This window comes from Macaca fascicularis, chromosome 19 (genome assembly GCF_037993035.2).
Source record: "Macaca fascicularis isolate 582-1 chromosome 19, T2T-MFA8v1.1".
NCBI lineage: Eukaryota > Metazoa > Chordata > Mammalia > Primates > Cercopithecidae > Macaca > Macaca fascicularis.
In genome coordinates this window covers 57,733,093-57,749,533 of record NC_088393.1, presented here as the reverse complement: position 1 = coordinate 57,749,533, position 16,441 = coordinate 57,733,093, and the positions used below count along the sequence as shown (strand labels likewise).

The 16,441-nt window shown below is 49.1% G+C and overlaps 1 protein-coding gene across 1 annotated transcript in view; it reads left to right on the top strand.

Moving 5' to 3' along the window:
• Positions 1-1,043: 1,043 nt before the first annotated feature.
• The window catches only part of TSKS (testis specific serine kinase substrate), a 30,211-nt gene continuing 14,813 nt past the window's right edge, over positions 1,044-16,441 (top strand). Inside the window, exons 1-2 of the mRNA XM_005589949.3 lie at positions 1,044-1,642; positions 2,430-2,658. Coding sequence (XP_005590006.1) covers positions 1,473-1,642; positions 2,430-2,658 — 399 coding nt within the window. The 5' untranslated portion in view covers positions 1,044-1,472. The remainder of the gene's footprint in view (positions 1,643-2,429; positions 2,659-16,441) is intronic.

Genomic DNA, 16,441 nt, shown 5'->3' with positions numbered 1-16,441 from the left:
GCTGAGGCAGGAGAATGGCATGAACCCGGGCCCAAGCTTGCAGTGAGCTGAGATCCGGCCACTGCACTCCAGCCTGGGCGACAGAGCTAGACTCTGTCTCAAAAAAAAAAAAAAAAAAAAAAATTGGAACGATACAGAGATTAGCATGGGCCCTGCGAAAAAAGATAACATGCAAATTTGTGACATTTTCTGGGCTGGGGGTGGGGGGGTGTGCAGTGGCTCATGTCTATAATCCCAGCACTTTGGGAGGACAAAGTGGGCAGATCACAAGGTCAGGAGTTGGAGACCCACGTGGCCAACATAGTGAAACCTCATCTCTACTAAAAATACAAAAAAAAAAATTAGCTGGGTGTGGTGGTGGGCACCTGTAGTCTCAGCTACTCAGGAGCCTGAGGCAGGAGAATCGCTTGAACCTGGGAGGTAGAGGTTGCAATGAGCCGAGATCACACCACTGCACTCCAGCCTGGGTGTTGGACCGAGACTCCATCTCAAAAAAAAAAAAAAAAAAAAAAAATTATGGCCAAGCGTGGTGGCTCACACCTGTAATCCCACAATTTGGGAGGCTGAGACAGGTAGACCATTTGAGATCAGAAGTTTGAGACCAACCTGGCCAACATGGTGAAACCCTGTCTCTACTAAAAATACAAAAGTTAGCCGGACATGGTGGCCAACGCCTGTAGTCCCAGCTATTGGGGAGGAGGCTGAGGCAGGAGAATCAGTTGGACCCGAGAGGCAGAGGTTGCAATGAGCCGAGATTGAGCCACTGAACTTCAGCCTGGGTGACAGAGAGAGACTCTGTCTCAAAAAAAAAAAAAAAAAATTAAGGAAAATAATAAATAAATAAATGGGGGAGAGGGATGCCACCTTCTCTCCTGCCGCAACTCTCCACCTTCCTCTCCTCCCTCACCTTCCACCCTGACCCCAAGGCCCACCGTACCTAGCTTTCTCTTGTTGATCTACCTGTACATTGCCTTTCCCCCCACCCCAATGCGCCATAGAATATGAGACCCTCCGGGTCAGGGTCTGGATCTCAGCCCTCTTAGACCACAGTCTCTCAGACCCCAGCCAACTATCAAATCCAGGAAGCTACATGAAGAATCAAGTACAAGTGCACAGGGCTGGGTGACCCCACGCTTAGTCTCAGGGAGAGGGAAGTTGGATCTCTCCCAAGAATCCGTGGGCCAACCCGTCGTAAGTTACAGGCTAGCACGAGTCTATCCACTGGAGCTCTGAAGACAGGGGGCACGTGGGCATGTAACTAGAATCCCGCACAGGAGGAGTCCACTGAGAACCCTGGGGGAATGACCTGGGCCAGCACCCCTCCCTACCCCATGTCCCCCACTCACTGGAGCCCAGTGGTTGGGTCCTTTGTGAGGCAGGCTGAGGGGACACTGGATCCTGAGGGTCTGTGGTCACAGTAGGCGGGAAGTCTCAGAGGAAGGAGCCCTCCCTGGGAGCCAGACCCCCACGCCATGGCGAGCGTGGTGGTGAAAACGATCTGGCAGTCCAAGGAGATCCATGAGGCCGGGGACACCCCCACGGGGGTCGAGAGCTGCTCCCAGCTAGTCCCAGAGGCTCCCCGGGGGGTGAGCAGCCGGGCCAAGGGGATCCCGAAGAAAAAGAAGGCCGTGTCGTTCCACGGGTGGGTTTGTTGCACCCTGTCAGGGATGGTTCTAACGCCCAGCACTTCCTCCAACAGAGCAGGAGTCCGACTGTGGATGCTGGAGGAAGGGGAGGAGGGAAAGCCAGCAGGTGGGGGGCAGGAAAGAGGGCAGCGGTGAAGAAGACATCAAGTCGCAGGGAGGTAGAAAGGAAGAAGGCAATGGGGATGAAAGGAGGGAGGAAAAAGCCAGTGGGGAGGGAAGAAGGAGAAGGGAGGCTAGTGAATGAAGAAGAAAGTAGGTGGCTGGGGCAGAGAAGGGAGGATAAAGTAGGCAGCGGGGAAGGAGAAGAAAGTAGGTAGTGGTGGCTGGGCATGGTGGCTCATGCTTGTAATCCCAGCACTTTGGGAGGCTGAGGCAGGCGGATCATGAGTTCAGGAGTTCAAGACCACCCTGGCCAACATGGTGAAACCCTATCTCTACTAAAAATACAAAAATTAGCTGGGCATGGTGGCGCATGCCTATAACCCCAGCTACTCAGTAGGCTGAGGCAGGAGAATTGCTTGAACTGGGATCGGGAGCCGAGATCATGCAACTGCACTCCAACCTAGGCAATAGAGTCAGACTCTGTCTCAAAAAAAAAAGAAAAAAGAAAAGAAAGTAGGCAGCAGGGAAGGAGAATAAAGCAGGCAGTGAGGACAGAGAAGGGAGAAACTTGTATACAGTGAGAGTGGAGTCACAGGGCGTGAGGTATGGAGAAAGGAAGGCAGGAGGGGCCAGACACCGTGGAGCTGCTTCTCGACCTTTCTGCCTGTTTCTCCTCTGCAGGGTGGAGCCCCAGATGTCCCACCAGCCCATGCACTGGTGCCTGAACCTCAAGCGGTCCTCGGCCTGCACCAATGTGTCACTGCTCAACCTGGCCGCCATGGAGCCCACCGACTCCACAGGGACAGACTCTACAGTGGAAGACCTCAGCGGCCAACTCACGCTGGCCGGGCCCCCTGCCTCCCCCAGCCTACCCTGGGATCCGGATGACGCAGACATCACGGAAATCCTGGTGAGGGCCCCCCACACCACCTGCTGGGGAAGACCGAGGTCCTCCACTCGGTGGTAGCAAATACTTAGGATGGGGATGGGGTGTTTTTGACTTGGAGTGAGAACGTTCTGGTCATTCTTTGAGATGCAGAGGAACTAACTGGGAACTGCCTCCTCCTTCTCTGGCAGCCAGCCATGAATCCGGGCGTTGGTCTTTTATTTTTTTTCTTCTTCTTTTAGAGACAGTCTCACTGTGTTGCCCAAGATGGTCTCAAACTCCTGGGCTCAAGTGATCCTCCTGCCTCGGCCTCCCACAGTGCTGGGATTACAGGCGAGAGCCACTGTGCCTGGCCTGGGTGTCGGTCTTCAATTCACACAGTCAATCCCAAATGTCCCCAGTGAGGCTGGGCTCAGGAACCAGGCCAGATCCCTGCGCTTGGGGAGCTCCCAGTCTGGTGGGGGCAAAAGACACAGACTAGGGTGAGAAATTCCATAATGGAGGAGATCCCAGAGAAGGGCTCCTCAAGCCAGGTTGGGGGTATCAGGGAAAGCTTCCTGGAGGAGGATGTCTTGCAACTGGACCTTAGCGAGTGAGTAGGCGTTCTCTGAGGGGAGTCACCTAAGAATCTGGGGCAAAACTGAGAGGTGAGCAAGATTTAGGGAGATTTAGATAATTTCTGGCAAAAGTATAGAGGGTTACAAATTGGTGCTTTAACTCACTGCACCTCTGCTCCTCACCCCCCACCTGGCTTCCCCTGGGGCAGGCCTGAAACAGGCTCTACCAGATACTGAGAACTACACTAACAATAGCCATGATCTTCATGATGCTGATGAGATTCACTAGCACTTACCAGCACTTTCTATGTTCAGGGAGCCCCAGTTTTCTCATCTGTAAAATGGAGACGCATACATTTGTTTCTTTATTTTTAAATCTTATTTATTTATTTATTTATTTATTTTTGAGACGGAGTTTCGCTCTTGTTGCCCAGGCTGGAGTGCAGTGGCATGATCTCGGCTCACAGCAACCTCCGCCTCCCGGGTTCAAGCCATTCTCCTGTCTCAGACTCCCTAGTAGCTGGGATTACAGGCGTGAGCCACCACGCCCGGCTAATTTTGTATTTTTAGTAGAGACAGGGTTACTCCATGTTGGTCAGGCTGGTCTCGAACTCCGGACCTCAGGTGATCCGCCCACCTCGGCCTCCCAAAGTGCTAGGATTACAGGTGCGAGCCACTGCGCCCAGCTTTTATTTATTTTTAAGGCAGGGTCTTGCTTTGTGTCCCAGGCTGGAGTGCAGTGGCACGATCACAGCTCACTGCAGCCTGGCCTCAAAGGATCCTCCCATCTCAGCCTTCTGAGTAGCTGGGACCACAGGCACACACCTGGCTAATTTGTTAAAAAACTTTTTGTAGGCCAGGCACAGTGACCTATAATCCCAGCACTTTGGGAGGCCAACGCGGGTGGATCATGAGGTCAGGAGTTCAAGACCAGCCTGGCCAATATGATGAAACCCTGTCTCTACTAAAAATACAAAAATTATCTGGGCGTGAGGGTATGTGCCTGTGGTGGCATGTGCCTATAGTCCCAGCTACTGGTGAGGCTGAGGCAGGAGAATGGCTTGAACCCGGGAGGCAGAGGTTGCAGTGAACTGAGATCGCGGCACTGCACTCCAGCCTGCGTGACAGAGCAAGACTCTGTCTTAAAATAAATAAATAAATAATTTTTGTAGAGACAGGGTCTCACAATGTTGCACAGTCTGGTCTTAACGTCAAGCAATTTTGGGGCCTCAGCCTCCCAACGTGCTGGGATTACAGGAGTGCAACACCATGCCCAGCCACATATATTCTTTTTTTTTTTTTTTTTTTTTTTTTTTTGAGACGGAGTCTCGCTCTGCCGCCCAGGCTGGAGTGCAGTGGCCGGATCTCAGCTCACTGCAAGCTCCGCCTCCCGGGTTCACGCCATTCTCCTGCCTCAGCCTCCCGAGTAGCTGGGACTACAGGCGCCCGCCACCTCGCCCGGCTAGTTTTCTATATTTTTTAGTAGAGACGGGGTTTCACCGTGTCAGCCAGGATGGTCTCGATCTCCTGACCTCGTGATCCGCCTGTCTCGGCCTCCCAAAGTGCTGGGATTACAGGCTTGAGCCACCGCGCCCGGCCCACATATATTCTTTTTAACAAATATCTCTTTTTCTTTCTTTCTTTTTTGAGATGGAGTCTCACTCAGTAGCCAGGCTGGAGTACAGTGGCGCGATCTTGGCTCACTGCAAACTCGACCTCTCAGGTTCAAGTGATTCTCCCACCTCAGCCTCCCAAGTAGCTGGGATTACAAGAGTGCCACCACACTTGGCTAATTTTTGTATTTTTAGTAGAGATGGGCTTTCACCATGTTGGCCAGGCTAGTCTCGAACTCCCAACCTCAGGTGACACCCACCTCAGCCTCCCAAAGTGCTGGGATTACGGATGTGGGCCACCGCACCTGGCCTCTCTTTTTCTTTATTTTTATTTTTATTTTTTTTCATTTTCTTGAGACAGGGTCTCACTCTATTGCCCAGGCTGGAGTGCAGCAGCATGATAATAGATCACTGCAACCTCAAAGCCTTGGGCTTAAGCGATCTTTCCACCTTGACCTCCCAAGTAGGTGGCACTACAGGTGCACACCACCATGCCCAGCTAAACAAATGTTTTTCTTTCTTTCTTTCTTTCTTTCTTTCTTTTTTTTTTTTTTTGTTTTTGAGACTGGTTCTTGTTCTGTTGCCCAGGCTGGAGTGACAGCATGACAGCCCAGGCACAATATTGGCTCACTGCAGCCTTGGCCTCCCCAGGCGCAGGTGATCCTCCCACCTCAGCCTCCCAAGTAGCTGTAACTACAGGCGTATGCCACCACAGCCAGCTAATTTTTTTTTTTTTTTTTTTTTTTTTTGGAGATGGAGTCTCGCTCTGTTGCCAGGCTGGAGTGTAGTGGTGTGATCTCAGCTCACTGCAACCTCCACCTCGGGTTCAAGCGATTCTCCTGCCTCAGCCTCCAGAGTAGTTGGGACTACAGGCACGCGCCACCACACCCAGCTAATTTTCGTACTTTTAGTAGAGACAGAGTTTCACCATGTTGGCCAGGATGGTCTTGATCTCTTGACCTCATTATCTTCCCACCTCAGCCTCCCAAATTGTTGGGATTACAGGCGTGAGCCACCGTGCCCGGCTTCACCCAGCTAATTTTTAAAACAAATTTTTGAGGCCGGGCTTGGTGGCTCACGCCTGTAATCCCAGCACCTTGGGAGGCTGAGGCGGGCGGATCACCTGAGGTCAGTAATTCGAGACCAACCTGATCAACATGGAGAAACCCCATCTCTACTAAAAATATAAAATTAGCCGGGTGTGGTGGCACATGCCTATAATCCCAGCTACTTGGGAGGCTGAGGCAGGAGAATCGCTTGAACCTGGGAGGCGGAGGTTGCAGTGAACCGAGATTGTGCCATTGCACTGTGGCCTGGGCAACAAGAGCAAAACTCCGTCTCAAAAGCAAAAACAAAAACCCAACTATGGTAGACAGCCATGTAGTAACCTCCGCAAGGTCAAGGTTGGAGAGCTCGTAAGAAGCAGGATCAGGACAAGAAGGCTGCTGCTTTTGTCACTCATACAAAAGGCCTTTCTCTCCCCAAGACTCCCCTGGGTTGAGGGGGGGTATTTGGAGGGGAGAGACTGAGGCAGGGAGGCCAGAGGGGAGGCTGGGCGAGGGTCCAGGGAAGGAGGAGGAGCTGCAGAGAAGAGAACACGGCAGAGTCTGGGCTGGGAAGGATGCCTGGAGACATCTCCTCCCTCAGACAGAAGAGCTCTCCGCCCTCTCTTGGGGAGTGTCTCTTGGGCAGCACTTGCAGCCGTTTGCCTCCCACCAGAGCTATTTCTGAGTCACATCCCCCAGTGGATCGTGAAGCCTGAGAAAGTGCCCCAGGCAGCCAGGATCAAGGTCTGACACAGCCGCCAGCTTGCTGTGGGGCTGCAGGGGAGTGTGGGCCTCTAAGGGCCTTCAAGTTCCTTCTCGGTGAAATGGAAAAAGTAATGACCTTGGGGTGCGTGCTGGAGAAGTGAGAGGGGGCAGCAGGATCCAGAGAGAAGGCAGGGACAGGCAGAGAGAAGGGCACAGAGCCCAGAGAGAGGGGACAGAGACCCAGAGAGAGGACAGAGACCCAGAGAGGGAGACAGAGACCCAGAGAGATGGGGACAGAGCCCCAGAGAGAGAGGAGGACAGAGACCCAGAGACAGAAGGGGACAGAGACCCAGAGAGAGGGGAAGGGAGACCCAGGGAGAGGGGAACAGAGACCCAGAGAGAGGCAGATAGAGACCCGGAGAAAGGAGGATGGAGACCCAGAGAGAGGGGGACAGAGACCCAGAGAGAAGGAGACAGAGACCCAGAGAGAGAGAAAGGGAGAGAGACCCAGAGAGAGGGGGATGGAGACCCAGAAAGAGGGGGACAGAGACCCGGAGAGAGGGAGACAGAGACCCAGAGAGATTAGGAGAGGGAGCCAGAGAGAGGGATGGAAACCCAGAGAGAGAAGGAAAGAGACTCGGAGGGTGGGAGGACAGAGGTTCTGGGGAAGGAACACATGGGTCCAGTGTGAGAGAGACTCAGAGACAGAAGAAGAGATGATCCAGGGCTGGGCACGGTGGCTCACGCCTGTAATCCCAGTACTTTGGGAGGCTGAAGTTGGCAGATCACTTGAGGCCAGGAGTTTAAGAGTGGCCTGGCCAACATGGTGAAACCTGGTCTCTACTAAAAATACAAAAATTAACCAGGTGTGGTGGCAGGTGCCTGTAATCCCAACTACTCAGGAGGCCGAGGCAGGAGAATCACTTGAACCCCGGAGGTGGAGGTACCTGTGAGCTGAGATCACGCCACTGCACTCTAGCCTGGTGGACAGAGGGAGACTCCATCTCAAAAAAAAAAAAAAAAAAAAAAAAAAAAAAAGAAGAAAAAGAAGAAATGATTCATAGTAGGGAGACAGAGACCCACAGTAGGAAAGTGGGGGAGCAGAAGCCTAGAGAGATGGGGACATCACAGAGAAGGGAGATAGAGACCTAGAAAAAGGGACAGATACTGAGAGAAAAGAAAGGCAGAGGCCGGGCACGGTGGCTCAAGCCTGTAATCCCAGCACTTTGGGAGGCCGAGACGGGCGGATCACGAGGTCAGGAGATCGAGACCATCCTGGCGAACACGGTGAAACCCCGTCTCTACTAAAAAAATACAAAAAACTAGCCGGGTGAGGTGGCGGGCGCCTGTAGTCCCAGCTACACAGGAGGCTGAGGCAGGAGAATGGCGTAAACCCGGGAGGCGCAGCTTGCAGTGAGCTGACATCCGGCCACTGCGCTCCAGCCCCGGCGACAGAGCGAGACTCCGTCTCAAAAAAAAAAAAAAAAAAGATGCAAAGAGGAGAAGACAGAGAAGACAGGGTCAGACACCCAAACTGTGGGGGAAAGGAAAGGAAAGAAACCTGGGGAAGAAGACAGAGACCTCCAGCCCGGCCAACATAGTGGAAACCCATCTCTACTAAAAATACAAAAATCAGCCAGGCGTGGTGGCACATGCCTGTAATCCCAGCTACTCGGGAGACTGAGGCAGGAGAATCGCTTGAACTCGGGATGTGGAGGTTGCAGAGAGCCGAGATAGTGACACTGCACTCCAGCCTGGTGACAGAGTGAGACTCCATCTCAAAAAAAAAGAAAAAAAAAAAAAAGAAAGAAAGAAAAAAAGCAGACAGAGACCTAAAGAGTAGAAAGGCAGAGACTCAGAGAAAAGAAGTCAGAGACTCTGAGATTTGGGGGACAGAGCTGAATCAGGAAGAGAGAGAAACCCAGAAATAGAGGAGGGGGATAGAGACCCAGAGAGAGAAGGAACAGACACAGGGGCTGGGTGGGGACAGAGAACTGGAAAGAAGGGGACAGAGAACCAGGTGGTGATGGAGGCCCTGGTTGAGAAAGTGTCAGTTTCCAGGTAGGAGGAAGGACGATGGGAACTCTGTGAAGGTAGCTGTTAGTTGTATCTCCATTTCACAGGTAGGGAAGCAGAGGCACAGAGAGGTGAAGTCCCCTCCATGAGGTCATAGGGCTAGTAACTGGGAGAAATTAGCTGACCCTAGATTCTGTTGCCTTGGTTTCCAGAACAATTACCCACAGGAAACCCAAGACCTTCTGAGTCTTCAGGTTAGAAAGATACTTTGTGTAATGCTTTCTATTGCTGTGAAACTAATTACACCAAAACTTCAAACAACAACCTGGAGGGACTCAGCTGGGTAGTCCTAGCTCAGGTTGTCTCACGAGGTTGCAATCAAGATTTTGGCGGGGTCTGCAGTCACCTGAAGGTTGGACTGGGGCCAGAGGTTGTGCTACCAAAATGGGGCACTCACATGCCCTTGGCTGGAGGCCTCAGTTCATTGCTACATGGGCCTCTTCATAGGTGGCTGCTTATGACATTGAGGCTATCATTCCCCAGAGGAAGAGAGAGCAAAAAAGAAACAGTTTTTCTCATGAAGTAGTCTCTTACCTCACATATCATCGATTCTACTTTATTCTATTTTTTTTATTTTTTGAGACAGTCTCTGTCACCCAGGCTGGAGTGCAGTGGCACAATCTCAGCTTACTGCAGCCTCCGCCTCCCAGGTTCAAGCAATTGTCATGCCTTAGCCTCCTGAGTAACTGGCATTACAGGTGTGCACCATCACACCTGACTAATTTTTATATTTTTTGTAGAAACAGGGTTTCACCATGTTGGGCAGGCTGGTTTCGAACTCCTGACCTCAGGTGATCCGCCTGCCTCAGCCTCCCAAAGTGGTGGGATTACAAGCATGAGCCACCACACCCATCCTGCCTTATTCTATTTCCTGGGTGTGAATCACTAAGTCCAGCTCATACTCAAGTGAGGCAAATAAGGCTCCATGTTTTAAAGGAATGTAAAAGAATTTATGGGCATATTTTAAACTATCACATTTTGTGGGATTTTTGTAGCTGCCCTTTACTGGGATGAGGAAGTTCCTTTCTATTTCTACTTTGTTGAGTTGTTTTTTTTTTTTTTTTTTTATCATCAGAAGGTGTTATATTTTGTCAAAAGCTTTTTCTGTACTGACATGATTGTGGTTTTTTTTTCCCCTTTTATTCTATTAATATGGTATGTAACATTTATTTATTTTTAGAGACAGAGTCTTGCTCTGTTTCCCACGTTGGAGTGCAGTGGTGACATCAAAACTCACTGCAGCCTCAACCTCCTGGGCTCAAACAATCCTCCCACCTCAGCCTCCCAAGAAGCTGAGACCACAAGCACATGCCACTGCACCCAGATAATTTTTAAATTTTTTTATAGAGATGGAGTCTCACTATGTTGACCTGGCTAATCTAGAATTCCTAGCCTCAGGTAATCTTCTTGTCTCAGCCTCTCAAATTGTTGGGATGAGCCACCGTGTCCAGTCACTTGTTGATTTTAGGATGTTGAACCAACCTTGCATTCCGGGGGTAATTCCCACTTGGTCACGATGTATAATCCTTTTTACATGCTGCTGGATTTGGTTTGCTAGTACTTTGTTGAGGATTTTTGTGACTATATTCATAAAGAATATTGGTCTGTGGTTTTCTTTCTTTCTTTCTTTCTTTTTTTTTTGAAATAAAGTCTGTTGCCCAGGCTAGAATGCAGTGGCACGATCTCAGCTCACTGCAAACTCCATCTCCTGGGTTCAAGTCATTCTCCTGCCTCAGCCTCCCGAGTAGCTGGGACTACAGGCGCCTACCATTGTGCCTGGCTAATTTTTGTATTTTTAGTAGAGATGCAGTTTCACCGTCTTGGCCAGGCTGGTCTCAAACTCCTGACTTCATGATCCACTTGCTTCGGCATCCCAAAGCGCTGGGATTACAGGCATGAGCCATCATGCCTGGCCTGGTCTGTGGTTTTCTTTTCTTGTGATGTCTTTGTTTGGTATCAGGGAGATACTGTCAGATATTTCCTGAGTTAGAAATTGCTCCTTCTATTTTTTGGTAGACTTTGAAATGGATTGTTTGTCAATTCTTTTTTTTTAATGATTGATAAGATTTACTGCTGAAGCCATCTGGTTATAGGCTTTTCTTTTTTTTTTTTTCTTTGAGACAGAGTCTCACTCTGTCGCCCAGGCTGGATGCAGTGGTACAATCTTGGCTCACTGCAAGCTCTGCCTCCCAGGTTCACGCCATTCTCCTGCCTCAGCCTCCTGAGTAGCTGGGACTACAGGCACCCGCCACCACGCCCAGCTAACTTTTTTTTTTTTATTTTTAGTAGGTTTCATCGTGTTAGCCAGGATGGTCTCGATCTCCTGAACTCGTGATCCGCCCACCTCGGCCTTGCAAAGTGCTGGGATTACAGGCATGCCTGGCCATCTTTGTTGGAAGTTTTAAAATTACTTTTACTAATTCAATCTCTTTACTTGTTTTTTTTTTTTTTTTTTTTTTTTTTTTTTTTTTTTTTTGAGACGGAGTCTCGCTCTGCCGCCCAGGCTGGAGTGCAGTGGCCGGATCTCAGCTCACTGCAGGCTCCGCCTCCCGGGTTCACGCAATTCTCCTGCCTCAGCCTCCCCAGTAGCTGGGACTACAGGCGCCCGCCACCTCGCCCGGCTAGTTTTTTGTATTTTTTAGTAGAGACGGGGTTTCACCGTGTCAGCCAGGATGGTCTTGATCTCCTGACCTCGTGATCCGCCCATCTCGGCCTCCCAAAGTGCTGGGATTACAGGCTTGAGCCACCGCGCCCGGCCCAATCTCTTTACTTGTTATGGGTCTTTTCGGACTTTCTAGGTCTTGAGTCAGTTTTGGTAGTTTGTGTGTTTCCAGACATTTTTCCATTGTATCTAGATTGTCTGATACATTGGCATACAATTGTTCAGTCTTCCCTTATAATCATTTTTCTTTCTGTACAGTTGATAATAATGTCTCCTCTTTCACTCTTGATCTTTGTAATTTGAGTCTTCTCTTTTTTTCTTGGTCAGTCTAGCTAAAGATTTGTCAATTTTTTTGATCTATTCAATAAACCAACTTTTGGTTTTGTTGATTTTTATTATTGTTTTTGTATTCTCTGTTTCCTTATGCTCTAATATTTATCATTTCCTTCTTTCTGTTAGTTTTGGATTTAATTTACTCTTTTCTTTTTTTTTTTTTTTTTTTTTTTTTTTGAGACGGAGTCTCGCTCTGTCGCCCAGGCTGGAGTGCAGTGGCCGGATCTCAGCTCACTGCAAGCTCCGCCTCCTGGGTTTACGCCATTCTCCTGCCTCAGCCTCCCGAGTAGCTGGGACTACAGGCACCCGCCACCTTGCCCGGCTAGTTTTTTTGTATTTTTTAGTAGAGACGGGGTTTCACCATGTTAGCCAGGATGGTCTTGATCTCCTGACCTCGTGATCCGCCCGTCTCGGCCTCCCAAAGTGCTGGGATTACAGGCTTGAGCCACCGCGCCCGGCTTTTTTTTTTTTTTTTTTAGACAGAGTCTTACTTTGTTGCCCAGGCTGGAGTGTAGTGGCACAATCTTGGCTCACTACAAGCTCTGCCTCCCTGGTTCACGCCATTCTTCTCCTTTAACCTCCCAAGTAGCTGGGACTACAGGCACCCGCCACCACACTCAGCTAATTTTTTGTAGTTTTAGTAGAGACAGGGTTTCACTGTATTAGCCAGGATGGTCTCGATCTCCTGACCTCGTGATCCCTGCCTCAGCCTCCCAAAGGGCTGGAAATACAGGCGTGAGCCACCGCACCTGGCCTCTTTTTCTATTTTCTTAAGGTGGGGCATTAAGATACTGATTTTGAGATCCTTCTTCTTTTTTTTTTTTAGTGTCTCGTTCTATTGCCCAGAGTGCAGTGGTGCAATCTCGGCTCACTGTAAGCCCCGCCCCCCAGGTTCACGCCATTCTCCTGCCTCAGCCTCCTTAGTAGCTGGGAATATAGGCGCCCACCACCACGCCCAGCTAATTTTTTTTGTATTTTTAGTAGAGACGGGGTTTCACCGTGTTAGCCAGGATGGTCTCCATCTCCTGACCTCATGATCCACCTGCCTCAGCCTTCCAAAGTGTTGGGATTACAGGCGTGAACCACAGCACCTGGCCCTTTCTTCTTTTTAAATGTGTTTACAGCTATAAATTTCCCTTAAAGCATTTTTTCACTATATCACTTACATTCTGGTATGCTGTATTTTCATTTTTCTTCATCCCAAACAATCTTATAATTTCCTTTGTGATTTTTTCTTTTACCCATTGGGTTTTTTAATTTTTTTCAGACAGTGTTGCTCTGTCACCCAGGCTGGAGTGCAGTGGCATGGCTACAGCTCACTGCAGTCTCTCAACCTCTTGGGCTCAGATGATTCTCCTGCCTCAATTTCCTGAGTAGCTGGGACTACAGATGTGTGCCACAATGCCCAGCTAATTAAAAAAAATTTTTTTTGTAGAGATGAGGTCTCACTATGTTGCCCAGGCTGCTCTCGAACTCCTGGGCCCAAGTGATCATCCCAAGTCGACCTCCCAAAGAGCTGGGATTATAGGTGTGAGCCACCATGCCTGGCACCACTGTTTTTTTTAGTGTGTTAATTTCCACACATTTGTGTGTTTCCCAAATTTCTCTCTTTTTTGTTCTTTTTTTCCTCTCTCTCTTTTTTTTTTGAGACGGAGTCTTGCTCTGTCACCCAGGCTGGAGTGCAGTGGCGCAATCTCAGCTCACTGCAAGCTCCGCCTCCTGGGTTCACGCCATTCTACTGCCTCAGCCTCTCGAGTAGCTGGGACTATGGGTGCATGCCACCATGCCCGGCTAATTTTTTTACATTTTAGTAGAGACGGGATTTCACTGTGTTAGCCAGGATGGTCTCGATCTCCTGACCTCGTGATCCTCCAGCCTTGGCCTCCCAATGTGCTGAGATTACAGGCATGAGCCACCGCACCTGGCCCCAGATTTCTTTCTGATACTGATTGCATTTATTTATTTATTTATTTTTTTTTTTTGAGACAGAGTCTCGCTCTGTTGCCAGGCTGGAGTGCAGTGGCGCGTTCTTGGCTCACTGCAACATCCGCTTCCTGGGTTCAAGTGATTCTCCTGCCTCAGCCTCCCAAGTAGCTGGGATTACAGGCACGTGCCACCATGCCCGGCTAATTTTTGTATTTTTAGTAGAGATGGGGTTTCACCACATTGGCCAGGCTGGTCTTGAACTCCTGACCTTGTGATCTACCCGCCTCAGCCTCCCAAAGTGCTGGGATTACAGGCGTGAGTCACCATGCCTGGCCCATTTTATCCTATTTTAAAAATGTTTTTATTTTCATTTTAATTTTTAGAGATGTGTGTGTTACTTTGTTGCCTAGGCTGGTCTCAAACTCCTGGGCTCAAGCAATCCTCCCATCTTGGCCTCCCAAAGTGCAGGGAATACAGGTGTGAGCCACCATGTCCAACCTTCTTATTGTTGTTTTTTAAGAGACAGGGTTTTGCTATGTTCACCAGGCTGGTCCTGAGCTCTTGGTCTCAAGTAATACTCCCTCCTCAGTCTCCCAAAGTCCTGAGATTACAGCAATGAGTCACTGTGCCTAGCCCGTGGAGCCTATTTGGAGTTCATTTGGCTTCTTGGATGTGTGGATTAATGCTCAAATCATCCAGTTTGGGAAGTTGTCAACCATTATTTCTTCAAATATTCTTTCTGCCCCTTTCTTTCCTTCTGGGACTTCCAGACCCATGGCTCTCTGAGGCTGCATTCATTCTTCTTTATTCTTTTTGTTTGTTCTTAGGTTTCTCAGACTGGATAATCAAAGTTGAGCTATGTTCAAGTTCACTGAATCATTATTCTGCTACATAGCCCCCTCTAGTACATTTTTCACTTCAGTGATTGAACTTTTCAATCCTAGAATTTCTTTTTTGAGACAGACTCTCGCTCTGTTGCCAAGCTGGAGTGCAGTGGCGCCATCTCAGCTCACTGTAACCTCCGCCTCCCGGGTTCAAGCGATTCTCCTGCCTCAGCCTCCCGAGTAGCTGGGACTATAGGCACCCACCACCATCCCCAGCTAATTTTTGTATTTTTAGTAGAGATGGGGTTTCACCATGTTGGCCAGGATGTTCTTGATCTCTTGACCTCGCGATCCGCCTGCCTTGGCCTCCCAAAGTGCTGGAATTACAGTTGTGAACAATTGCACCTGGCCCTTCAACCCTATAATTTCTATTTGGTTGCTTTTAATAATTTTTATCTCTTTAGTGATATGCACTATTTGGTGAGACATTATTCTCTCATTTTCCTTTAGTTATTTAGGAATTGTTTCCTTTAGCGCTTTGAACATACTTAAAATAGCTGATTTAAAGTCTTTGCCTAGTAAGTCCAAATCTGCCCCAGCCATCCTACCCCTGAACAGTTTCTCTTGATTGCTTGCTTGTCCTCCATTGTATAGGCCATAGTTTTCCTTTCTTTGCATGCCTTATAACTTTTTTCTTCAAAACTGGCCATTTTTTATTTATTTATTATTATTATTATTTTTATTTTATTTTATTTTATTTTATTTATTTATTTTTTTTTTTTTGAGGCGAAGTCTCGCTCTGTCGCCCAGGCTGGAGTGCAGTGGCCGGATCTCGGCTCACTGCAAGCTCCGCCTCCCGGGTTTACGCCATTCTCCTGCCTCAGCCTCCTGAGTAGCTGGGACTACAGGCGCCCGCCACCTCGCCCGGCTAGTTTTTTGTATTTTTTAGTAGAGACGGGGTTTCACTGTGTTAGCCAGGATGGTCTCGATCTCCTGACCTCGTGATCCGCCCGTCTCGGCCTCCCAAAGTGCTGGGATTACAGGCTTGAGCCACCGCGCCCGGCTATTATTATTTTTATTTTTTGAGACGGAGTCTCACTCTGTCACCCAGGCTTGAGTGCAGTGGCATGATCTTGACTCACTTCAACCTCTGCCTCCCAGGTTCAAGCAATTTTCCTGCCTCAGCCTCCCCAGTAACTGGGATTACAGATGTGTACCACCACGCCTGTCTAATTTTTGGATTTTTAGTAGAGATGAGGTTTAAACATGTTGGCTGGGCTGGTCTCAAACTCCTGACTTCAGGTGATCCACCTGCCTTAGCCTCCCAAAGTGCTGAGATTACAGGTGTGAGCCACCGTGCCTAGCCTGAAAACTGGCCATTTAAAGTATCGTAATGTATCAGGGAGTAGTGGCTCACGTCTGTAATCCCAGCACTTTGGGAGGCCGAGTCAGGCAGATCACCTGAGGTCAGGAGTTCGAGACCAACCTGGCCAATATGGTGAAACCCCATCTCTACTAAAAGTACAAGAATTAGCCAGGCGTGGTGGCGGGCGCCTGTAATCCCAGCTACTGGGGAGGCTGAGGCAGGAGAATCGCTTGAACCCGGGAGGCAGAGGTTGCCGTGAGCTGAGATCGTGCCACTGTACTCCAGCCTGGGGGACACAGGGATACTCTGTCTCTAAATAAATAAATAAATAAAATAATAAAGTATCATAATGTAGCAACCCTAGAAACAGATTCTCCCCACTCATAAGGATTTGTTGTTATTATTGCTTGTTGTAGTTGCTTTTTATTATTTTTACTTATTTATTTTTATTATTATTTGAGACAGGATCTTGCTCTGTTTCCCAGGCCACTGTATAGTGGCATGATTGTGGCTCACTACAGCCTCTAAATCCCGGGCTTAAGGGGTCCTCCTGCCTCAGCCTTCTGAGTAGCTGGGACTACAGGTGTGCACTACCAAGCTCAGATAATTTTATTATTATTATTCTTTTGAGACAGCGTCTTGCTCTGTTGCCCAGGCTGGAGTGCAGTGGCGCGATCTCAGCTCACTGCAAGCTCCGCC